General features: G+C 41.7%; 1 protein-coding gene across 2 annotated transcripts in view; it reads right to left on the bottom strand.

The window, feature by feature from the left end:
* The window catches only part of mxi1 (max interactor 1, dimerization protein), an 18,786-nt gene extending 8,700 nt beyond the window's left edge, over positions 1 to 10,086 (bottom strand). Inside the window, exons 1-3 of one of the 2 annotated variants that reach the window (XM_030781524.1) lie at positions 9,861 to 10,086; positions 7,251 to 7,353; positions 4,310 to 4,339 (exon numbers count right to left, since the gene is read on the bottom strand). In XM_030781524.1, coding sequence (XP_030637384.1) covers positions 4,310 to 4,339; positions 7,251 to 7,353; positions 9,861 to 10,086 — 359 coding nt within the window. Of the gene's footprint in view, positions 1 to 4,309; positions 4,340 to 7,250; positions 7,354 to 7,536; positions 7,972 to 9,860 lie in introns of those variants that run through there. The other variant, XM_030781525.1, reaches the window with a different exon arrangement.
* Positions 10,087 to 25,423: the final 15,337 nt, after the last annotated feature.

Genomic DNA, 25,423 nt, shown 5'->3' with positions numbered 1-25,423 from the left:
GCACTCCATCCTTCTTCTTTTTTCTTCCTTTTTTCTTCCTTCTCCAGCTGAGAACCATACCACCCCAAGGCAAAAACAAGCTTTGGACTGTAGATTTATGTGTGTATGTGTGTGTGTGTGAATATATATATATATATATATATATATATATATATATATATATATATATATATATATATATATATATATATATATATATATGTGTGTGTGTGTGTATGTATATACACACACACACACACACACATACATACATATATATACACACACACACATACATATATATGTATACGTATGTGCACACGCGCGCACACGCGCGCACACGCGTGTGTGTATCATAAAAGATAAAGCCACATGTTTAAAGTGGAACTCTGTCTCTGAGCTGATTTGCTGCTTGCACTGGGTGCTTAATCCATATATTACACACTCTCTCCTAGAGCACAGTTGCACAACGACCTAACTCTGTATGTTACTGCTCACATTCGGACCACATAAGCAGATCAAAGATCAACACATGCAAGACGAGGCAGGACTGAAGCTGATCAATGGGCTCTCTCTTGATTGGAGGAACTCTGGGATAAGGCAGAGCTGATTGGATAACTGAGCCATGTGTAATGTGGTTTATTGCTGCTATCCCAGGCAGATATGTCCTTTGGTTAAGCTGTGTTTTAGAATCATTAAGGATGTGGATTTACTTTAACAGCGTAAGTGTTCACTTCAAAATCCCCCTTGGATGATTTCAATACCGCCCCTTGATTCCAAAATCAAAATCAGGACAAAATTCTAATTGCCGTTGTAGATTTGATATCAGATAACCAGATGACTGCAGGCCCTGTCATAAAATATTTTTACACGGGCCATTAGGGTCAACATCAGGAGACGATGAGGTGTGGAGAGAGAGAGACAGAGAGAGAGAGAGAGGGAGAGAGAGAGACAGAGAGAGAGAGAGAGAGAGAGAGAGAGAGAGAGAGGTGTTGGTTTTGAAACATTAAGGTGTGTGTGTCCTGATCCTGAAACCTGACTCTCTGGAGTTTTGCGTGATGTCTAAAACTGTTATGCTTCCATGCTATGTGACGGGGTGTTCTTTTACGGAGCGTCCTGGAAATGTAGGGCAGGAGGTGTAGAGGATGGAACACCAGTGACCTCCGATTCTCAGATGTCCTCTAAACACAGGGCTCAGGGGAATACTAAAGAACAGAGAGAGCGTAGAGTGTGTGTGTGTGTTTGTGCATGTGGGTATGGGTGTGTGTGTGTGTCTGGGTACGGGTGTGTGTGTGTGTGTGTGTGTGTGTATGTGTGTGTGCATGCGTGTGTGTGTTCTTCCTTTTATAGCCATGTTCTCACACTGACAGCTCAGAGTTCTATTGCTCAGTTCCTTCTACCCTCTAGCTGGTGTGTAAGTGCTGAACGTACTATAGCACATGCACATATATGTGTGTGTACATATATCCATATATATCTATGTGTGTGTATGCGTGTGCGTGTGTGTGTGTGTGTTATTCGCTCAGTGGACCAAAGATCAAGTCCTTTAAGCTGCTTTACTTGGCCAAGAAAAGCTCATACGGCGTCACACTAGAGAGAGAACAAATGGTTCTAGTTCTCCCTCTGAGGTTCCTGGACATTCTCCAGGGACAGGGAGGTCCTCCAACGCCTGTTTCCTCTGGACTACACTTAGAAAAACACACACACACACACACACACATTCCACAGGCCACGCCATGTGTGCGTACACAGGATCACCGAGGTCATAAATAGTGACAGCAGCTAAAGGGTTAAGAAAAAAAATCTGAGGAAAACAAAAACAACCGAAAGGTGTTACTGTAAATGATTCCACCGCTCAGAGGTGACGCGATTTTCAATTGATCACATGAGGAGGGAAGGCGAGAATTTTCACCGTCACGAGACTGCGAGCGTCGTTTTTAGAATGATGTTCGTTATGCTGTCAAACCAGATTGGCCATCCTCCAACTGCTTTTAATGAACCGGCTTGACAGTTTACCTTTTGGTTACACTGCCCTGACATACCACAGAGATCAAAGGTGAGTCAAGTTAGCTCAAGAAACAAACTATTTCAGGAAAAACAGGGTTGGAGGAAGAAAGAAAGAAAAAAAAAAAAAACACCATCCCCATACCAACTCAAATGAATCATAACTATCAAAACTAGTCTCGACCAAGGAGCGAAACTAAATGACAGCAAACGTTGGTGCTTTCCAAAAATAATTCAAGGTGCAGAACACCAATGCTGTACAAAGATTTGGAATGTGTGATAATGTGTGTGTGTAGGAAAGTACCTAAGAAAGAACGAAAGCAAAAGAAACAAAAGAGAAAAACAGACAATAAAAGTGTATTGACAACAGAATATGAAAAAGATATATAAAGTTAACTACACTGAGCACTGAAGACGTGATATGAACCTAATTCACTGGTGTGCGTAAAAGGCACTCTCAATGACTGACTACATTTAAAAATAAATGGTCTGAGCTGTACCCCTAGACAGATAAAAAAAAAAAAAAAAAAAAAAAAAGAAAACACAAACACAAACACAAAGAAGAGCCAAAAAAACAAAAAGGCCCGAAAGAGTGACTTATCGGACCTCATCTCGCAGTGTGAGATGGTGGAATGTGGTTCTGGAACTTTCATCTCCTTCGCATCTGTGCCGGGGGGGGGGTCACCATCAAGGTCTTATCTCAAAGCTGTGGTGACATCTACGGATGACACACCACAGGCGCTTGATAGGAAGGCTCGATAGGCTCTAAAAGGCTCCTGCCGTCACATCAAAAACTTGGTTCTTCTTTTTTTTTTCTATTCCCCATAACTGACAATGAAACTTGCCTTGTCTGGCACCTCCATTTAGCCTCGGTGCCCGCCCCCCCCCCCTCTCCAGTTTTGACTGGAAAGAAGTCACTATGAAACTGTGTTTCACCAGTAAGACCTGGACGGTGGTTGACATTTTCCCACAGGATGAATGGGGAAGTTGGTTACACCGTATGACGGCCTTTTCCCGACTGTCTCGTCATGCGCTCACGTGCACTCCCCAGAAGAACGTCTCCTCATCAGTGATGACCACTTATCTGAACCGCGCCTTACTCCGCCACATCACTGCTCTGAGGCTATCTCTGACGACACGAGCCACGTGAGCGCTATCTCCGAAAACCAGTTGGCAAGAGAAGCAGGAAACCATCTGGTGTGAACACAGCCACACGCGATTACAGAAGAGGCCCTGACTATGTTTGATTGATCGATTTCCACACTTCTTCAACTTGGGATAGTAGCATTAACCCACGCTATCAAAAACGCTTCTGGTTCTCTAAGTGATATTCCATGAGATGCGACTCGAAAAACTGGTCACGTTAAAGACCCTTTGCGTTTAAGGGACAAACAAAACACACATGCTTTTGTGTGTGTGTGTGGGGGTGGGGGTGGGGGGGGGGGGGGGGGGTGGGGGGGCTGGGCTCCTGCTGGTCTAGACTGTTGTATTTAAGCCTTTGAAGTGAACCGTCCCATGTCCTCTTTTGCTACGCCCAAACATACACTCTCCTCCTCCCTGCGTGACCCTTATCAGATCAGGGCTTTTGAGAATCCTCCATTTTTTCCACAACCACCACATGAAAGCATTCATATTCACAGACAAGTGAAAGTAATTACAACAAGTTTCAAAACAGCGAAATGAAATCCAGATACACTGTACACCTAACCCTCACCCCTGGCAATAAATTAAAAGGTTTTTGTTTTTTAAGATCCCTCTTTAACGAGAAGTGGCTATTTCCCCGAGGTGTGTTTATATTTACGCTCTTTTTACTTACGTAGTGTAAGCAAACCTGAAACTTTTTTTATTTTAAATGCAATTAGCGTTACGTAAGCTGCTGTCAAAAAGACACATGAACGTTTGTCTCTGGTTTCACTGCGTCCGCGTGCACTCTAAGGCCTCAGTAACAGGAGACCTTGGCAACGGCTGCTGTTGCATAACCCAAAGGCACAGAGTGGTGAGTCAGGAGACAAGGGAATGCCCTTAGATTAGCAGAACTAGGTCACATCTTACTTTCACTTTTAAAAACCTGTTGCTAAGGCCGCTGTTATTTTGTTGAAGAGAAAAGCAGGGGGAAAAAAAAAATAAAAAAAACCAACTCAGGCCTGACCAGACTTTCAAATGTGTGAGTATGTCTTGTGGTTTTGAGTAAGTAGTGATTTTCATTGTTTCTGCCCTTTGAGTAAATATTGTTGTCATGGTATTACCATGACAAAGGATTTTTTTATGTTGTTTATTTACTCATTTTTTTGGTGGGGGGGGGGGGAGTAATTTAAAATCTACTCACCGGTTCTTCTCCAGCTCATTGTGTGTAGACCTAAAAAAAAAAAAAAGTTTTTTTTAGTGAACAGGAAGAAATTCACATGAAAAATGACTTCTGATTAAAAGTTCCTAAAAAGCAGAAATCCACTGAAAGTATTTGAAAACAGATTTGGCCCCTGTACATCCTGACAAAGGCTTGTATGTCATTAGTCCATAGAAAGGCCTCAATTATTAATTAAACTTTACTCAGGGACCTCCACCCCCCCCCCCCACACACACATCTGCCCTTGGCCAACCATGCATTTAATCATCTGCTTATGTAACTCACGTGCTCCTAACCACAATGAAAACAGCCTGAAGAAGACACAGAGAAAGCTAAGAATAAAGGAAAAAAAAACAGGCAAAATAAAAAAGTTCAGGTCAATGAGAGAGAGAGAGAGAGAGAGAGAGAGAGGTTGTGTGTGTGTGAGTATGTATATGTGTGTGTGTGTGAGTAGTGTAGTGTGTATGGCTCCATCTCTCACGCAGTAGGCAGGCCAGGAGCAGAAGTCAGTGCACTGTTACTAATGTAAAGTGAATCAGTCGGTCCCCCGAGAGCCTCTCTGTGTGGCAACACGCTGAACTCTCCCGGCGCTGGAAATGGCCAGCTACAGAACCAGCACCGGGCCACGATGCAGCTGGGGGGGTCGGGGGGGGGGGGGGGGGGTGGTGACCTACGTGCCCCACCAATGATGTTTCTCATCTCCCTTTATTAGTCACTATTAATACCACCCTGTGCTCTGAGAGATCCCGCCCCGATCCAGTGGCCTGCACGAGAGGATGTGAGTACAGGAGGGTGGTCAAAAAAAAAAAAAAAGAGAGAGAGAGAAAAAAAAGGAAGAAAGTGGAGAGATGGGGAGAGAGAGGCGGTAGAGGGCGTAACATCCATGTGTTGGTGGCTCTTAATGTACCCCAAGAGGAAATGTAATATTGAGAGACGTGTAAATAGAAGACAGCTCTCTGTAGTATTTCTGACAGGATGGGACGCTGCCCTGGCATGTTGAAAAGAAAACTTCCATTTTGGTGCAGGCATGAACACTGTGGACCCATGCTGTGGGTGTTACCTGTATGACTCAAAATGATGCAATAAAATCGATCTATGAAGTCATAAACGAGGCAAACAGGCTTTTTCAATGAACTGAAAGTCGACTGTTTGTCTGACAGACATTCATCTGAGTTACAGTGATGGATTTTAGCACTTGTGTCCTCATTGGAGCCCGTTAAAGTGCAATTGTGTTGACAGGAACGTAATGGACATTGCTGTACAGACCCTTTCCCTGTTAACCCCCAGAGTACAGGAACAGACCAAAAGAAACTGCATCTCAGAGGCTGATCTCAGCTTTAGCTTTCTATCCAAAAGCTCTTTGTTTGTGTCCAGAAAGAAAAAAAAAAACCATATAGGCCGTTCTCTTTCATTTAGGCAAGACCGCAGTGTTCAGACATGTGATGATAGAACCACCTGAATAGAAGAGCTTTCACACACACACACACACACACACACACACACACACACACAAACACGCACACAATCAAGCTCATAAAACATGCCCATCCACACTCTGAGGTTTAAAAAAAAAGAAGACTAGAGACTAGGCTGGGTTGGTGAGGGACTGTGCGTGATAAGCGCGTTTCAGTGCCTGAAGCTATTCAAATAAACGTAGCTATTTCCTATAAGGATGTAAATACATGTAGAAAGTCCACAAATAAAAAAAAACTAAACCCAAGTGAAATTATCATCTGAATCCCTACTGGCCATCAGCTATGAAGAAAAAGGGGTGCGGGGTGGGGGTGTTGCATGTAATCCACACAGATGGTAAGGCAAAACTGAAATTCGTTACCGTATAAAGGCAGAAAGGCCAGAGTCGGGCTAAAGGATAATTTGCGACATTACGGGCGTCGTGGGAGGGCAGACTTATGATTGCCTCTATTTACTGTTTTTTTTTTTTTCTTCTTTGGTCTTTCGGGCGCTGAAACTACCTACCTCTGGAGACTAATATTTATCAATTAAAAACGATAGGACAAGTTTGGCAGTATTAATTTTCTTTGATAACTCAGGTATTCAATGACTCCTATCTCGATTGAAACATGAGGACTTAAATAATAAACGATACAAAGACGCTAATCATTATTATTAATATTTTGAATTACAGTAAAGATCTTCAATTTTAGTTCAAATATACGCAAATTAGGGGCGGGAGAATTCACCTTGTAAGCCTGCAAACAACACATGCCGTAAATAGGAGCTTTTCTGCATTAGGGTTAGGGGGAAAACTCACACAAAACCGAAACGAAGTGAACAATTGAAATGTTACTCGTGTTGAGATATTTCCACAAAGCTGATAATTATGTCAACGAACCCTATCTTGTAAAATGTGAGAGCACATCTAAAAGACAGACAAGTGACAAGAACTCAATAAAATTCGTCTAGTTTTTTTAGGTTAGTTTTCACATGCTCCCTAACCTCCATGCTGCAGCAGTGGGTTTGACGATCAGCTGATGAAAGCGAGCTGGGGCTATGAGTACTCCCCTCCCCCAAGACAAACCAAAAAGGAAAACAGCTTGAATTAGAGGTAAATTTTGTGGACATAACGTAAAGTGCCTCATACACATAGTGAAAGAAGTTAAAAAAAACATGCCACGCGGATAGCGATGCCGGCTGTGCTCTGCCTGTCGCTGGTTTCAAATGAAACAATGTGTACATAATGTCTCCAGTTTCGGAAAGACGCTTTATTCCCATTTCTAAGGAGAATCTACATGTGTCAATGCCGCAGTCATAACGTCTACATGAATGAGGACCAGCTGCAGAGGACTCGACTAGTACTGGGCTTGCGGAGTGAACAGCAGTACGTGTAAATCGTGTTGCTTCATTACCTTGACTCACCAGCTGAGCAATGTGAAATGCCATGGTTGTCATACAAAAAGCTTACCTGTTGTGATTACTGTTGTACTTTTTATTTCGAAATTTCCTTTGTCTCTGGTAGTTTGTGTTCTGAATAGACGGAAATGTCGAGGCATATCCGTGTTCACACTCTGTGGAAATAAATGATGTGGTTATTGCGCTGTGACTGACAATCATACAGTATTGGCTTCTTCTTTCGTGTAAACTCATTGTCAAAATAAAGAGAAACACTACGACCCGAAAATACATAGTTACAAACCTGAAATATCCCAAACAAAATAAAAAAAGGATATATGCGGTCTTTTGACACATACCTCTCTCTCTCCTCTCTAGATATTCCGCCGCTTCCAATAACCTCTGGATGTTAATCAACTGTACCGCCGTCATTCTGATCAAGTGTTCCTTTGATAGATTAGCTAAAAGTGCGCTATTGCTATGTCTCGTCTCTCGCTAAAAATGCTAAAATAATATCTCATTGACTATTTCCCCGAATATATACAACTTCCTCGGGTTTCTAATTTTAGGGATATTTGCTGGCTCTGACAACCGGAACGTTAGTTACCGATTCGAAATGTAATAATTTTATCCCGTGACTGCAAGCTCTAGTTGCAGCAGGTTCAGTCAGGTAGCTCTTTAAAAACGCAACGACATAGAAATATCAAAATATTAAAAGTATTTATGAAACATTTCACTACAAATCGTATAAAATGGATAGAAACGATACAAAAATCCCCGAAAGCCCAGCTCCAGCAAAGTCCCTGCTGCTAATTTTCACTCCTCCCCCAGTTTGTTTACCTAGCTTCACAGCTGAGAGGAGGAGACGAGTCCTGACGCAATGCTTTATGGGACGTTGAGTCCTTTCTACAATCATTTCCGCCTTATGACTCCACGGGAAACCTTAACGTTATTTTAAAACGTAATTTTAAAACGTCAGTCAGCCAGAGAGAATGCTAACTGTTATTCAGTTTATTCAAGTATTCCGTAATAAACGAATATTACTGACAGCAGTCTGATTGTTGAACAAACTACATTTTATTATTAGAAAAATCAGTTGGTTATTTGAGGTGTTGCTAGTATGAAACATGTACGTTTGTAACTTAGATTTTGCAGATAATATCTGAACATAACAGTATAAACGGAGATATGTGTAAGGAGGTATGGGGGTGTGTGGATATGTGTGCCTGCGTGCGCGTATGTTTGGTGGGTGGGAGGGTGTTCAATCATGGGTTTGACTGATCCTATCGTTTTTAATTTGTTCACTTCATTTCCCAACATCCCTCAGTCTGGTAGGATTCAACAGTCTGTTAGAAGCCAGGCCCAGCAACACATGACGTAGCCACCTTTGAGATGTATCATTGGTCTTATGTACCGGTAAGCGCTGCCAACAAAGTTCTACTTGGCCAATAGCAACGCTGTAATAAGTGCCATGTGGAAACCATGTGAGTATGCCCTCAAAAAGCAGGAAGCAAACAATTGGCTCTTATATTTCTGAGATAACAGTCTGAGCAGTCTGAACAAACTGCAGTCCAGTTATGTGAAACCTTTATTCATAGAGATTCAAGCGAAAGTTTTCTAATAAGATAATAATCATAATATCGTCTGATCTTACATAACAGAATCATAATCGTAAAATCATTATTACTTCATTTAATCTGATATGGCTGTATCTCATGTGCCAGCAGTATCATGTCAAAAATAGCAAAAAGAAAGAAAAAGCATAAATGCGCGTTTCCTGCAAATGAGGAAACACAGAGCGGCTGGAATTCTGAGCTAAGCCTGTGCTAATAATCGCTCGGCAAAACAGTGGGAACGAATTAACTTTTCATTTTAGAATGGCGTACGCTATTCCTTTTATTCCTATGATGCAATGGTTTGGCATTCTGCTGATGGTTTTGCTGTTGGAGGATGCATTACAGACTACGTTTCATCCACTTTCTCCTTAAACCCATACATGCGTGACCCCTTAAAAAGCGCTCACTACTGTATATAAATCTCGTATTCCTCACAAATGTTGGCATTTCTAAATAAAAAGATTAGCGCATTCCTTGTGAATGACCATTCCCCCCCATTAAAATACAGGTGAAATAAAACAATAACGGAGACGATCTGCTTCAGTGTACTGTACACAAAACGCACCAGACTTTGAAATGATGGAACAGTCAGTTTTTTTTAATTAGTATCCCGTCTGCTGCTGTAAGGAAAGCCTTTGAAGCAATTCTAGCGGACTGCGAGCACCCCAGAGATGGATGCTGCAAAATAACGAATTTTTGATTAAACATTAGTCCGTTTGAAATAGAGATGCAGTGAAAAACACCTTAATAAACAACTAATTCTTATCGCTGCAGTGGAGATGGTGAGTCATTATCTACAACATATTCCACGTTCTTATTCATACATATTGTGCAAAATTAAAATTAAAAAAATACATGGACCTCCTTTGTCTCTAAACTTGATCTCTAGCCGCTTGGATTGTTAGATGCGGTACGTATTGTAACAGTGCACGTGTGTACTTGGTTGATTGTTCAGTTGGATGAACTCAGTCCTTTGTTGTCTGAGTCTGTTGACAATGAAAATGTTTTTTTTTTCCTCGATTGGAGAAATGGGTCAAAATCTAACACACAACACAAAATCAACTTACTTCCATCTTTCCTTTCGGCGCTTTCAATGTAATTTGCAGCCTCCAGCAAAACTTGCACATTTTTGAGAAAAGTGTTTATGTGGTCCATAGGAGAGTCTCTGGAGTTGAAGACGTCATTGAAAGGACAACTAGACATCTCAAAATCCTGCTGATCCATGGACGTTTCGGACTCCAAAAATACATCTTCGGCTTTCACTTCTCTTCGTTGCCTCTCACTTCTCACCATTTTTTTTGCACTTAAAAGATATTTTTATTTGGATTAAAATTATTTCAGTTTTTAGGGGATACTGCTCTCTTTCTGTGACTCTGCTGAAGGAGTGAGGGGAATGAAGTAGGATGGGGAGGTAGCCTAAGCTTTGGACGTCCGCGGGGTCCTAACGCCCTCCGTTTCACTGACGTTGTCACAAGCCCTCCCACAAGCGCTTTAAATAAATAAATTAATTGATATTTCTGAGTAGGGGAAAAACAGCACCTTTGACCCGTCATAGCAGTGCTGCTGATTTTATGGCTTTTAAAATCAAGAGCAGTTTCTCATCAGCAGTGTATAAGTACCATATAACAGAATTATTATAGTGAAAAATTTTACATCAGCTACACTGTGGGCCCCAGTTTGGAAGAGAGAATTCCTGCTGAAACATCTTTATATCATGAAAGACGTAGCTCTGATAGAACTTCCATTTTGTGCACTGTTCTAGATGGAGGGATGAGAGACTACTTCATACTATGTTCATTCCCTGTGGTCTTTGACTTTTTTTTTTTTTTTTTTTTTTAGCCTTGAAATGCCTTTTACCAGTGCAGGCACATCCAACCACCACTTCAAAGAACCTGCTCCAACGGGCGGACGCTGTTTGATGTGCAGTTCATAGAAAACTTGAAAGTTGAACGCACAAGAGAACCAGTGAGCTCTCTGAGGGGCAAGACAACATGTGTTATGTGACCCCCCCCCCCCCCCCCCCATAGAATAAAGACACGTATTTGTACTTCATTTTCTGCAAAACCTAAACAAGAAAGAATTTATCAGGATTGGATCAATGAGTGAGCGAAGCCATTACGTTACTGAACTGTTCCAGTTCTGGAATAAATTGTGCTTTAAGAACTGGTCATCACCACACTACAAAACTGTAGGTTTTATACGCTGGTCAGTTTTTTTTCCCTAAATCTATTTCGTTTGTTTTTTGGCTTTTTTTTGGTCATGATTTTCAGTTATCTCAGAATCATTCTTTAAGTACAGCTATTTTGTCGCCTATAGCAACCTGAAGACAAACCTATCTCTCGCTGTGAATCAGAGAGAGAAAGAGAGTTGGAGACCCCTGAGAGGTCACAACATGGGGATGTAAACTACTTAAGCCAATACAAAACTGGTCCACACTCTCTGGGTGAGTCAACCCCCCCCCCCCCCCCCCCCCCCCCCATCATTTGAATTAAAGCAAGTTTTAGGGTCCTTTGCTTAAAGGACAATTTTCATGACAAGTGAGAGCCGTAAAGCTGTAAAGACAGTGACCACAGTTCCACGAGCCTAACCCTGGTCAAATATTCCCAAACCACATGTCCATTCACCTGATTTGCAACCATGACAACGGCTCATCTCCCTCATTGGCTCCCGTGTGACTGGTCCTGTTCAAATATTAAACAGAGTCACTCAGTCACTCTGAGGTTGCCAGGTTTAGAATTAAAAATGTATCGTTTCATCATCCCAAAACAGTATTATTTGAACAAAAGAACATGTCCACAGGAGGCCAATCTCCTTCAAGTTTAAAAAAGGATTTCATATCACTTGTTCCTGCTGTTTAATTTAACAGTCTCTGCACATATTCAACACGTCATTGTCATATCTATGAGGAAATAAAATAAAGGAAGATTGGACCAGATGACTGCTGCTAAACTTCCAGTGGGTAAAATTAAGAGGGAGATAGACTGGCAATGTGGAACCAAAATCTAGCAGTAATAATGAGATTCTCCGTCTATTACTGCCACCCGCACTCTCTCTGACATTTATGCAAATGTCAGAAATCTACATCACTCTGAGGACTACTTTGGTGGGTGTTTTGTAGCTAATTAGACAAGATCCGCTGCCTCTGTGTCAAGCTGTTGAGTATGCTCAACGCCAACATATGTGGCACTCTGAGAACAGGAGTGTTTTATAACTCAGGGATTTTGGAATGTTTGTGTGTGTGTGTGTGTGTGTGTGTGTGTGTGTGTTTTGTTTCATCACGCAATTCATATACGGGAAATTACAATGTCTATAAAATCATTGTGAATCAAACACGTGATCAAAAGTGATCGTATGCAGAGCTACGTTTGTACCTTGAGGCGTAATTTAATCGAATATGAATTGAAGACCTTTGGTCGTCTTGATTGCTGTTGATTCTAGCTGTGTTACTGGAGGGGCTGGTATTTAAACTCTGTTTGCTTTCCTTTCTAAGGAGAGGTCCACACTAACAAACAGCAGTCCTCATTATATGAACGTTGCTGCAAATGTTTCCCTTCAGTAGTCGTTGGGGTTTTTTTTTTTATGTATTGTTTTCTTCAAGCAGTTTCAGATGTGATTATTGTAATTCCTGCCCTCCGTGCGAACCTTAAGAGGTGAGCTAATCCTTGTTTGCCGACCGTAAGTCACAAACAGGGATTTTGTCAAACACTTTTTGTTCTTTTGCCTGGGGTTTTGTTTAGTTTGAGCTTGCTCTGTATTAGTTGGCTTCAGCGGCTTGAAGTGTAGGAGCAGTACGTGTACCGTATGTGTGGGTGTGTTTGCAAATCATGCTCAACATATCATCATCCATCAACTGGAACAGAACCCTGGTGTGAAAAACGGAAGTTAGCAGAGTCACAGCTGGGTTTTTTTTTTTTTTTTTTTTGGTGATTATTTCGCTGACCTTTGGTTGGAACCCATACGTTGTCAGTTAACCAATAAGATTGTTTTCCCCCGAGTATACCAGCATGTCTTCTGTTTAAGCCAAGATGTTAATCTGTCAGTGTAATCAGATGTCTCTCAGGTCTTCTTTTGTTTAGCTAGTGGCCTTCAGGGACCCACAGTAGGACTTCCTGGATTTTATCTTTTTCGTGCCATTCTCACCCTTTCCTTTAGATACAGTATCAAAACAACAATCCTTCCACCAGTACCTCCCCACTATCTCTCATAGGATTTTTCCCTCTTTTCTTCTCTAGCTCTCTCTCTCTCTCCCTCTCTCTCTCTCACACACACACACACACACACACACACACACACACACACACACACACACAGTGTGTGTGAAGAAGGGAAACCTGTTTGACTTGAGAATGACGTTTCCTTGTCAGGGCGTTTGCCCTTTGGCTCTGGGAGACCATTGTTCCTCTGTGTTCCCAGGCATGGACATCTGGTGAAGTGAGAAAAAAGGGTTAAAAAAAAGTCTACCACAGACAAACTGTCACCTAATCTAGACTAGACTAAGGGGACAAAACAGTTTGCTCTCTGTACCAGCTAACCTGCTATTAAGGACAGGCCCCAGACTTTTGTCTCTGCAGGAGTCTTCAAATGTCTCTAGTCTTGATTATCGCAACCCCTGCCCTGCCCAGGTCTTTGATACAACCCAAGGGGCTGTTAACAGGCAGTCTTTCTACCAAATTAGAGGGGAGATAGTGTAGGTGATTAGAAGGTGCAAGAGAGGGGGGGGGAGAGAGAGAGAGAGAGAGAGAGAGAGACAGGTTGAAGAAAATGATGGCTTTACTGTTTGTAGGGTGAGGGGTTGGGAGTGACCACACTTTGCATTAGCCTCTCTCTCTTTCTTACTCTCTCTCTCTCTTTTTCTCTCTTACACACACATACATATGCCTAGACAGAATTTTTTTTTAGCTTTCTTTTTCGTTTTGCTTTCAACCTTCGAAATATGATCATGCAAAAAACGTATGATTTTCATTCGTCTTTCTAATGACTCCTACTCTCTCAGAGTCTTTCCTCTCCTCTCTGCCTGTCGTTATTGCTTCTGAACCAGAGCCCTGGAGACATGCTGGTGGAGGTTGGATTTGGTCAAAGCGGAAGAGGGGACATAGCTGTGAGAATCTTTTTTTTCTGTCACTTCACACTTTCACAGCTTTCTTTCCCCACTGGTCCTACTTTTTCCCTCTCTTTCTTTCTGTTTCTCCTTGAACATCTCCCATACATAGCAGCACTCTTCTTTGTTCTAGAACATTCTTTGGCTTGTGTAGTTGTTTTTTGATGTTTATTAGGTTGGTTTTTTTCCCCACCCCGACTAGCTCATGTCATCTGTGCTGTATCTTTGCTGTCTTCTCTTTGTTCTGTTTTACTGAACTTGGTATCAAACCACTCATTTTTAGACTTTGGCATGCTCCACTCATCACGCTGTTACGTTCAATCAACCTTGGAATGCAAATAATGTGCATTTATATAATAAGACGACATAGTTGTTTTTATTCGGTGGAGTAATGGACTATTCAAAGCAGTGAAAAGATTGGAGGCTGGTACAGATTTGATCTTTAACGCACAGACTTAAGTACGTGCTCTCCCACCTCCGACAGTGATTTTTGGGATGCGGCGTTTGCTCGTCCCGACGTCCGTTCCGATTCCATTATTCTCCTTATTTTGCGGGGGGGCGCGGGGGGTTCGCATCGCGGCAATCCCATTAGCGCGAAACGTCGTGCTGCTGGAGACGGAAAAGCGGGTAACTCCCGGAGGAGCCGAAACACACAGAGCTCTCTGAGTTAAGACTGTCTGACTGACTCTCATTCACAATGCTGTCCCTCAACGGACCTAACACACACAGCTGGAGCCAATGAATACAGAATAGATTTTTCTTTCATTTAACTTTTATTACAAGTGGGACTCGATGCCTGTGTCAGCGTCATAGATTACATGAAGGGTAGTGTGACAGCAACAACAGTTTAGAGGATATTGTGAAATTCCCAGTAACATTTGGGGTGGGGGGGGGGGGGATAAAAAAGAACTTCTACAAAGAGAATTTGAGTTGATTTGTAGCTTGAGTCCTATTGGTGGTAATAATGGTTCTTTTCAGAGAATGTTTATGCTAGTTAGGAGTTAGTGGATCCGAGTCTATAGGAAATAAACATTAATCATGTGTGGATGGAACAGAGGCCAACCTCAGAACCAAACAACGGCGACATCATCCTCTGGATCTTCATCTCCGCCCCCTACTCATCTCTCTGACACTTTAAGCACTGCATTTAGCACCCCTCGCTAAAAGCGCCCCACGAGGGGGGCGGGTAGAGCTGGGTGGGTGAGTGGGTGGGTGTATAAGTTGAAGGATATATTGCTTCAACTGCCCCCACCCTCCCAAAACCAGCGCAATCCCCCCTCATCGACAGTGCCAAACATACACGTTGAATCGCTCAAACGTACCACACAGCTAAACCATATCTTAGTATTTGTTTCATTCGCACAGTGTCAGATTTAACAAGAACTAACATCTGTATCAATCAAGGTTTCATGTACTGATCTTTAGCAAATTTACTTAAACACACAGCTTTCTGCGTGAGCTCATTGTAACAACTGGACCAATGGCAATAAAGCATGCATGTTAACTGATGATTAGCTCTGATTTAAGTGATCGCTCTAATGTATTAAGACCAAAACTGGAAAGATGGCTCTGTGTTTGGTTGGCTTCTGTCGTGCCTGGCCTTGTGGCTTTATAGATGACAAAAGCTGACAAGATTCTACCAAAGAGATCTCCACATGCACACACACACATACACACACACACACGCTGTCGTCCTCCTAATTCCATCACCTCCCCTCTCCCCACCCATGCCTCCCGATGCCTTTAATCCTAAAATCAATCTCCTTTCCAGGGCTTCCGCATGGACCAGGATGGCCTTGGAGAGGGAAAGGGGGTGGGGGGCACACAATAGAGCAGGGACGGGGAGAGAGAGAGAGAGAGAGAGAGAGAGAGAGAGAAAACGAGAGAGAGGGATGATCTTCCCTGAAAACTAGGTCTCCCATTCAGTAAACTTGGGACGCTTGTTTGACTCAGACAAAGAGGAACGTTTTTTTTTTTTTTCTTGCCGGGCAGTGGCAGGGCCTGGTCAAGGCTCAGACAGAAGGTTCCAGTATGCCAGTGGGTCAGAGAAGTCTCCCCTATTGAACATCTGTGCTGTATTAAAAGCTAGCTCCATTCAGGCACGCTGGGGCACACAATAGTGATTTCACGACCATTGTGAGAGATGTCTTTGCCCCCAGAGGGCATGATCCCACACTTAAAGAGATATATAATAATCATGGTGTCAGATGTATGCTGTTTTGTTTGGATAGTGATTTAAAAAAAAAAAGGAAGAAGAAGAAGAAGAGCTGTGTTAAAGTCAAGACATGTTTTAAAGGATCAGTTTTTGCGGTTTCTTTTAGACTCCTGTGGTGACAAGCTTTGGAATTCGATCAACTTTAAATGAGTTTGTTTTGGCTGTATTAGAGTTAAACCAGAATTTGAAAAAAAAACAAACAAACTACCATGCATTTTTTTAGTGGACAGAAATGAACAAAATGCCTTTCATCAGCTTATTTTGAATAATTTCAAATTCTTTCAAGAAGATTGATGTTGAGGGTAATTTGGGACATCATTATTGCTTACACAAAATTGAATTTCATTACACATTTTCCTCAAAGTTAAAACTTTTCTGAGAGCTCTTGGGAATCTTCCATGAGAGACTCTGCAGCGTATAAAGTTATCTAGCAGACATGTTGGAACACGAAAGAGCTTTCTTCTGAACTGAAGCTCCGCTAGTGGACTTGTATTGTTCCCAAGTACGCTATAAATAAAGTCTGAAGAAAAAAAAAACAAAAAAACAACATTAATGTTATCTTTGGGGAAAAAAAAGACAGTCTTTCACATCTTACAGTGACTCCCCCAAAAACCACAAGCACCCATAATTTGTGTGACCAGTTTCACAGAAACTCTCTCTCTGCCACAGAGACTCTCATTGTCCTAGGATGAAGGATGGAGTGAAAAGGAGAAAAAGAGAGAAAGAGAGAGAGAGAGAGAGAGTAAAGTTTATATTTCATACAGAGAAGTCCACACAGCAACTGGGAGGGAAAAAAGAGAAAGAGAGTCTTTTCCTTCAGGGCAACTTTTATTTCCTCCTTTATTTATTTATTTTTTTTTGGGGGGGGGGGGTGCATTGGGTGTGCAGACTCATCTTCTCTTTGGCTGCTTAGTAAGTCATTTTTTTCTCCCCTCCCTCTCCTAGCACTGATGAAGAGAGTAACCCACCCCACACCCTCCTTTCCCCAGACTCTGAAAAGCACCGTGCATGTGGAGCAGGCTGGAAGGGCTGGATGTGGGTGGGGGCTGATCGGTCTCCACCACCAGACAAAGGGCGCAGATGGCTTTGCATGAGTGGGGTTTGGGGGTTATCCGTACCAGACGTCTGTGAGAAGGAGTCTGCCCTCCTACGGAGCTCACTTCAGGAGCCCCCAGATAAAGGTCCACTAAAGACAAGGGGGCCCCCATTTGGAGAATGGGCATCCCAGAAAAAAAAAACAAAAAAAAACAGCCTAAGATCTTTGAACCTTCAAGGTCACGCGTACAGAAATGAAAGTTTTTTAAAAATGCCACAGTGGAAATGAAATGTATCTTTAAACAATGTTTAAAAAAAAAAAAAAAATCCAGCGCGCCGATGTTCTTTTTTGATTTTTCTAATCTCTCTGCCACTGCTGAGGGACTTGGCACACTTTGTTCGGCCGACTGATTTGACTCACGGAACGTACTGTGGTGTTGTTGTTTTTTCTTTTTCTTTTTTTTTGGTAATATGACCGTCTATGCTCGCAGAATATTTTGTTCTTGGCTTTATGTACATGTGGGTGGGCCGGGATTAGAGTGACTGAAACCTATCGCCATGACAACACACGCTGCATTTTTGAGGTCGACTCAAAAACACCTCTGGCTTAAAATGCGTATTTCTCTACTCCGAGCGAATAACCCGGTACACGGATATTGTAACAGATGATCTGAACACCACACGAGACAGCGAATCATTCAGAATCCTGTCACTGATCCCTAACAAATGTTTTTGTTGTTGTTGGTTTTTTTTTTTGTTTTGTGTTCAACCCAGTGGCTTTGCTGTTGACCTCTTGCCCTACATAGCTGAAGAGAGAATCCCATATTACTGACAGACAATGGGCTTATCTGCTAAGATCCCTCTAACAGAGAGACTGTGTGTGTGTGTGTGTGTGTTATGACAGAGTGTCAGTGGGGATTGAACAGGCTATCAACCTCCAGAACACAACCCTGATTGGCTCAGATGTTCCTGTGAGTGTTTGGGGCAGGGCAGCTCCCACAGTGTAGCATTACAAGGAGAGACAAGAAGGACAGGTGTGTGTGTGTGGGGGGGGGGGGGGGGGGGGGAGAGAGAGATAAGACCTCTGGAACTGACAAATGAGTAAGGGCTCATTTAACTACGTGCGGGAGAGGCCAAAGAGCCAACGGGCAAAGCACGGACACAAACACGATCTCACCTCTTACACGTTACTCTGCTTCCTCTATCCTTTCTCTCTCTTTTCTCCCTCTCTTTCTCCAGACCCCTCCCCATCCTCTTTTCTTGGCAGAGATCCGTCACAGGGGAGACACGCTCAGATTTCCTCCCCCCCCCCTCCCCTCCCCTGCGTCTATCTCCCTCAGTCCCCAAATTGTCCTGGCAGTCATGAGAGAGAGAGAGAGAGGTGCAGCAGGAAATTACCAGTGTTGTTTTCAGTGTGCTAATCCCTTTTTAATATCAGGTTTAAAGGCAGGAGGTAGCGAGGGATGAAGGGAAGAAGGGAGGGAGAGAGAAAGAGAGAGAAGGATGAATGAAAAGGGAGGGGGAAAAAAACCAAAGCCAAGTCCCATAAAGCAGAGATTCTGTCACTCCATAGTTGACTGCAGTGTCATTCCTAATCAATAGATCATTTCTGTTTAATGCAGACCCGCTGCTAATCTACTGCTGCTAAGAGAGCTAATAAAGCTAAGTTTGGCGCTGATATGATGTGTCATCGTGTCCTGGCACGAGTTCAGCTGTCAGAACTCAGAGTCCTGAGTGGAGTGTACCATACAAAATGTTCTGGAATGCCCCCCCTACCCCCCCCCAACATACACATACACATACACAAACACACAACTGCTCTCTCTATCTCTCTCTCTCTCTCTCTAAGTCGCCTGGTGCATGACAGAGCTTAATATATAATGTGTACCTATAACTTTAAAGCAGTGTGTGTAGACATCTATAGACAAGAGGATGTGAGCATTCAAAGTCACATGCTCAAGGTTGAGAATTCACAGGCATCCATCACTGTCACTTAGGCAACCATACCCTCTTATTAGGCTCCTCTCTGAACAGAGGGGAGGGAACAAAGACTGGGAAACACCCAAGAGACAAAATCCAAGGCACAGAGGTTACACCTTACTGACCCTTGTCAGCGAGATATGGTGATGCTGCGTGTGTGTGTGTGTGCGTGTGTGTGTGTGTGCGCGTGCATGCGGCTGTTGTGTCGGAGAGCCACAGTGTTGTCGTCTCCATAAAAGCCATTCTGTTCGAGTGTGTACATCCTGCTGCCCTCCTCCACGGTGACCTCTGTGACCTCTGCCCTGCTACTCCAGCGTCAAACAATATGAACTGGACAACGAGAAACTGAAAGATGACCGCTCAATAGAAGCGGTTCATTAAGATATGTAGAATATGTAAAAATATGTATAATTTCTATGTTTTGTGTTAACTAGGGCTTATTGGGAGCATGGTTCATACAACTGAATTTTGCCAAATAATATAAACATCAAATTAGTATAAATTAAACAAACATGAACTCAAAGTCCCAGTGTAGTGTTCTAACACAATAAAAAAGGAAAATGCTTTGATGACGCTGGGTCATTAGGGGTATTTCTCCATAGCTTACACACACCGTAGACATAGAATGAGAATGGCTAAGGAAAGCAAAAAGTGCGCGTCCACACTCTCAATACAAATACATATTAAGCACAAACAAACACCATTACAACACTCATGTAATCCAAGGTCCATGTAAACCATCCCTGAAGAAAAACTTGGGGGAGTCAAGGTAACAACACAATGACGAAACAAAACTTGTAACTTTAATCAAGTAAGTTAACATTTTTTCTGTTATGTTCATGTTTATTGACTGGAGCTGTGGCCAGTACAAAACAACTACTTTACAATTATGTAAAAAAGGGATTAATGTTACTATTCAAACGTTACTTACATAATAACAACATTTAAAAGTCCCATAAGCCTAAAAGCCCATTGGTCAAGCCTAAGCTCTCCCTGTTGGCTCCATCATGGTCTCACAGCCACAGACCTGTAAAATCACTATATCCTCTAAACTGTTCCAGCACCCGCTGTTCCACAGGCTGCCCATAGGTGGCGCCACCTCTCCTCTCACCCTCCCCGCCCTGTTTGCACCCTCTGGCTGTGCGTCCATCTGTAGCTGATCTGCCTCATTGTTTTGACACTCTCAGCATGGCTCTGTCTGGAGATTGGGGGCCGCTCTTTTCCAAAAATCCCCACGATCCTCTGGGCGTCCCAGCCTCTCCTGCTGCCATTGCCCTGACTAATTGTGCGATATTGCTCGGTTGCTACGGAAGCTCCTCGAAACGAAACGATACGGTAAACACACTAACACACACACATACACACAGAAAGAGAGGGAGAGAGAGAGAGAGAGAGAGATTTCTTTTCTCCGCGCCTTGCCCAGACGCTCAGTGAACACATTGTTTGAGTTTCAATATTTCTGCACACCTACAAAACTTCCCACAGGACGAGGCAGGATCCGCTCTCACTCCGGGGAGCTTTAATGACACGTCCGTGGAAAACAGGGCCCAGCATATTGACTGTTTGCATGTACACACAGCATCACAGATCCATATTTTATGAATACCATAAACATACTTTATTCATGCCCTAAACGTGTTAATAAAGTCTCTCCAAGGACTGAAATGTTGTGCTTTTCCCTCCCTTCAACGCTTTGTACAAATCATTCGAACTCATTCACGTCAATGTGTTTGAACCACGTTAAATCCCAAAACAGTTGACCTCAAATTTTCGCTTTCTGTGTATACGATTAACCGTCAAAAGATTTTACATGTGTAGAACCGCTTTGCATCAAGACAGCATTTTATTGGGCAGCCCATCCAAAGACATGCATCACACTTCAAAATCAAATTCACAGACTCGATGGTCATAATAATAATAATAATAATAATAATAATAGATTTGGTCATTCACGTAAGAAACACACAAAATCTAGATTGGTCGATATTACATTTTAATGTTCCGAGCAATAAAGATAGTGAAAGTCAAGCGGTATCTTCATATCACATTCTTCTGTGGAGAGAACCCACTGCATGGACACGGTCTCTGTTATTAACGGTACGTGTTGTATGAGAGCGTCATGTGGAGTGAAGGAGGGCTGTGGAAAAATGGTGAACAGCAGAGAGAAGGAGTAAAAAAAGGAAGAACTCAAACGAGAAGATTCTTGCCCACACACTCTCATTGGATCAACACACACCTTGAGGCCGCACTTGAAAACAATATCGTTCGAATGCATATTTGAAGTATTGCAACCTAAAGAGGGATATACAGGCAAGGCACACTGGCACCACTCCTAAAGTGACGGTTTAACCTTTTATTTTTTTTGAAAAGTTTAACAGTCGTGTATTTGTGCAAAAGTGTACAGACCTGGTTGATAAACACATCCATGTGCATAAATACAGAATAGCAGCAAGCGAGTGTCATTGGAGATCTTGTTCGTTTTGTCATTCTTAGCATTTAAATATTTACGCGCTACATATATTGTGTTAAATACCTTTGCTGAGTACGGATTTGACGTTGATCTGTGGGTAAATAAGAAACGATATTTAGGATTATTTTGAATCTGGGTCGGACAAGACTCCAGTCTCAGCAGTTTGGCTTCTTTGGTGGAAGAAACAGTACCTACATTTGCCAAAAGAAAGGGCTGAGTTAATTAGGGAAATACACTTTTTTTGTGAATATGCCTCTGCCATCTACCTAACACACGCCCGCGCTCGCACGCACGCATTTCTTAAAAGAGACAGAGGCACTGTGACAATATCAGTGTTCTCTGTGTAGTCCCTACGATCATGTTTCAACTTCTAATCTGTCATCCCAACAAACTGGAATGAAATTCTGTCAGCACATCCTTTGATTTGTGTTAGCCTTATGCAGTAGACTGTCTGTAATTTCACCACAGGGAGAAATCAAAATATATTCTTTAGTGTGCAAGGATTCTTTAAAATGCATCAAGTATTGGCTGTAAGGCATTAAGTACATTTGATTATGTCCTCGTCGCTACAGATTGCTACACAACCTAGGTTCATAATCACTTTTAAGATTCTGCATTTTGTTTTCTTTTCATCAAATGGAACATGATTATGAAAGAATGCTTATGTTTAGAACAAAAACTGAGGGAATGAATTATGATACTGAGCAGAAAAGAAAAAAACCCCCTAAAAATATTGGATATGTACAGAAAATGAGTGAATGTATGTAACGTGTTTTCTTTCTGTTGGAGATGATGCCTTCAGATTCACAAACTTAAAAGATGACGTTTGTTTCTTAAAATAGTTTTTTTTTTTTTGTTTTATTTGTGATTTTACACTGATTAGCAATACATCTAAAAAGCAAGTCCATTAGATAACCATTTGTGTAAAATTTCACAGATCACAGATGGGCTTGGCTCATACTTGCATGCCAAAGTGATTTTGTTTTTGTTTGTTTTTTTAAACAGGACAAAATGGAAGAAAGAGAGGCATTAGTAAAACAAGGTGCAAATGGCTGGAGAGCAAAAGAAAGAATAAAAAGGAACAAAAAGAGAGAATGCAACACATATCGATTCAGATGGGAGCAGTTTTCCTCGAACGTGGTTAATTAAAAAAAAAAAAAAGAAAAAAGAAAAAAAGAAAAGCACAGCGCTTTGTAAAACTAAACATCTGAAAACATACTGAAATACATATGGAGGTGAAAAAAAAGAAAAGAAAAGAATTTAGAGAGAGAAAAAAAAACAACGGTATGGAGCAAAAAGAAAACTACAGCTTAAGCAATAAAAAAAAAAAAAAAAAGATGGTATCCCACTGTTCCTTCTTCCTCACTCTTCTGTCCATCTCTCACCTGGTTTATAATCTGCGTCTGGACCCTTTCAAAGCCTTATGTTATTTACACAGCACTGACTAACCAAATCCCTGTATGACAAAACCCCAAGACTTCACATTGCTGGCTGGGATCTAGCTCTGTCTCCAGTTTACACACTTAGTAGTTCAGGGTGTACCCTTTTTGGCCTCCCATGATACACTCCAAGGGTAGAAAGCTCTTCTCTAATCTTGAAATGGGTGGTTTTATATATATATATGTACATAAATATATTTGTAAGAGATTAAAAACAACCAAATGTCTTCTCATTTCCTTTTTCCTTTAAAAAAAAAAAAGAGGAGGGGAGGGCCAGGAAGAGAGTGATTGTTGCTGAAAAGAACATAAAAGGTGATTCCGTGTCAAGTCATTTCGGTATGAAAACGTATGAAAATGAATAGTGCCTGATGACTGACAAGGTTGGCGGCGTTGAATATGATGACTGAAGCCTCATATGGTAACCGTGGCGACACTTGCGCAAAAGAGATGTGGCCACACGCCTGGGGAGCGGTTTTTTTTTTTTTTTTTTGGATGGGGCGGTGACATATGGGTGTAATATAGGTGACTGATGAATGTAATAAAGCGCCGGTTTGACGGGCCAAAATCCTTCCGAGCTCTCAAAGGCAAACGTGTCTCGTAAGCTTTTGTCGCATGATTAAAACAGTGGCAAATCTACGGCTTTGAAAAAGACTCAGAGACGCCAGTTTAGAAAAGTAGAGTGATTCTGTAAGTGGCAGTATTGAAGTTTCACGCCCCCTCTGGCTCATACCGGTTCGTGATTGGCTGTCCGGAGATATATGCTTTGGCGCCGAGATTTTACGTCACTGACATCAGAATTCACAAACAGATTTATATATTCTTAAGCTCGATACGTATGACTCAAGGTCCGACTCCCATTTCACACCTACGTTTCCTCTCCCCCCTCCCCCCCCCAAAAAAACAAAACACAAACAAACAAAAAAACTTCCTCAGGTCCTCTCCCTGGCACCTTCTCTCTCCTTCTCTCAACTTCTCTCCTTCAAATGGCCAAAAATCATCTATACGTATGGTTTGTTATATACCACAAGAAAAGAGCAGCACGTTAAAAAATAAAAATATATTTGAACTCACTCATCCAGTTTTCATATATGTCCATTATATGTTTGTTTTTTGTTTTTTTTAGTAATCTGTGTCTACAATATAATTGAAAAAAGTCAAACCTCACTACATGGTAAGCAATATGTTTTTTAGACTCTTTCAAAACATGCTTTGTGAATATACAAAACATGTATATTCTCTGCAAAAAATATAGAAATGAGTATAAAACTGAGCAGACTACTATCAAAATGTGTTTCAATTAAAAAAACAAACAAAAAACAAAAAACATTAACTGAAATCAAGATAATCACTGTATTTTTCGAAAAATCTAAAATGCAAGCGTGAGTAAAAATGCTGAGATTATACTTCACTAAAACGTGATTGTTTTTGATTTTTTACCTTTTTTTTTTTTTTTTAGTTTGGCAAGTAAAATAAAAGAAGAGAAGAGAGTGAAGTAAAAAGAAAAAAAATGCTACACAGGATTAATCCAATGAGTCAGTGCAGTGGACAACACTCAACCGCAGAGGAGTCTGAGAGAGCTGACCAGTTTAGACCCATTCGCTTGTGTGAGAGAGAGAGAGAGAGAGAGAGAGAGAAAGAGAAAGAGCAAAGGAGAGAGAGAGAGAGAAAGAGAAAGAGCAAAAGAGAGAGAGAGAGAGAGAAAGAGAGGGAGAGAGAGATGAAAAGAAAGCAAAGGAGACATAAAAAATAAAATAGAACCCTGTGAAAAATTTCCGCCATTATTTCCAGTGTGACTCCTGTTTTTGTCTATTTGTGTGGCGTGATTCAAAAATAGCACTTCACAGGGACAGGAAGTGTTTGATGCGTGAATGCAAGCAGAACTCAAACCAGGACAAATACAGCTGGCTATCGCAGGGGCTCGAAGTTGTTGGTTTTTTTTTTTCCTTTCCTTTTCTTTGTATGCTAATCACTTACATGTGCAGTTTTAATACATCTGTTGAAGTAAGTGTCCATCAGTTCTGATGTTCCAGAATGCCAGAGTAAGAAATGTGTATAATGTGTCTGTGTATGTGTGTATGTGTGTGTGTGTGTGTGCTGAGATTTCTTGGAGAATGATCCAGTTTTCCAGAATTTTCTGCCTCCATTCCCCTCCTTTTCTTTCTTTTTAACCCCCATTTTCACCTCTTAATATCCCAACACTGCACACCTCTGTAATTAAAAAACAGATGCTGAAAACTCATGCGACCAATTCATTATACGCTTACACCCCCCTGCCCCCCCCCCATAATGTGCCGAACAATTCTTTTTTTTTCTTTTTTAAAGAACCATTTGTTAAAAAAAAAATTAAAATAAAATTAAAAACACCAACTTTAAACAAAATACAAAAAAAAAAA

The sequence above is a fragment of the Chanos chanos genome, chromosome 8 (genome assembly GCF_902362185.1).
Source record: "Chanos chanos chromosome 8, fChaCha1.1, whole genome shotgun sequence".
In the NCBI taxonomy this organism is placed as follows: Eukaryota; Metazoa; Chordata; class Actinopteri; order Gonorynchiformes; family Chanidae; genus Chanos; species Chanos chanos.
Note: the sequence above shows the minus strand (reverse complement) of the source record. Positions and strands in the feature narration are given on the sequence as shown.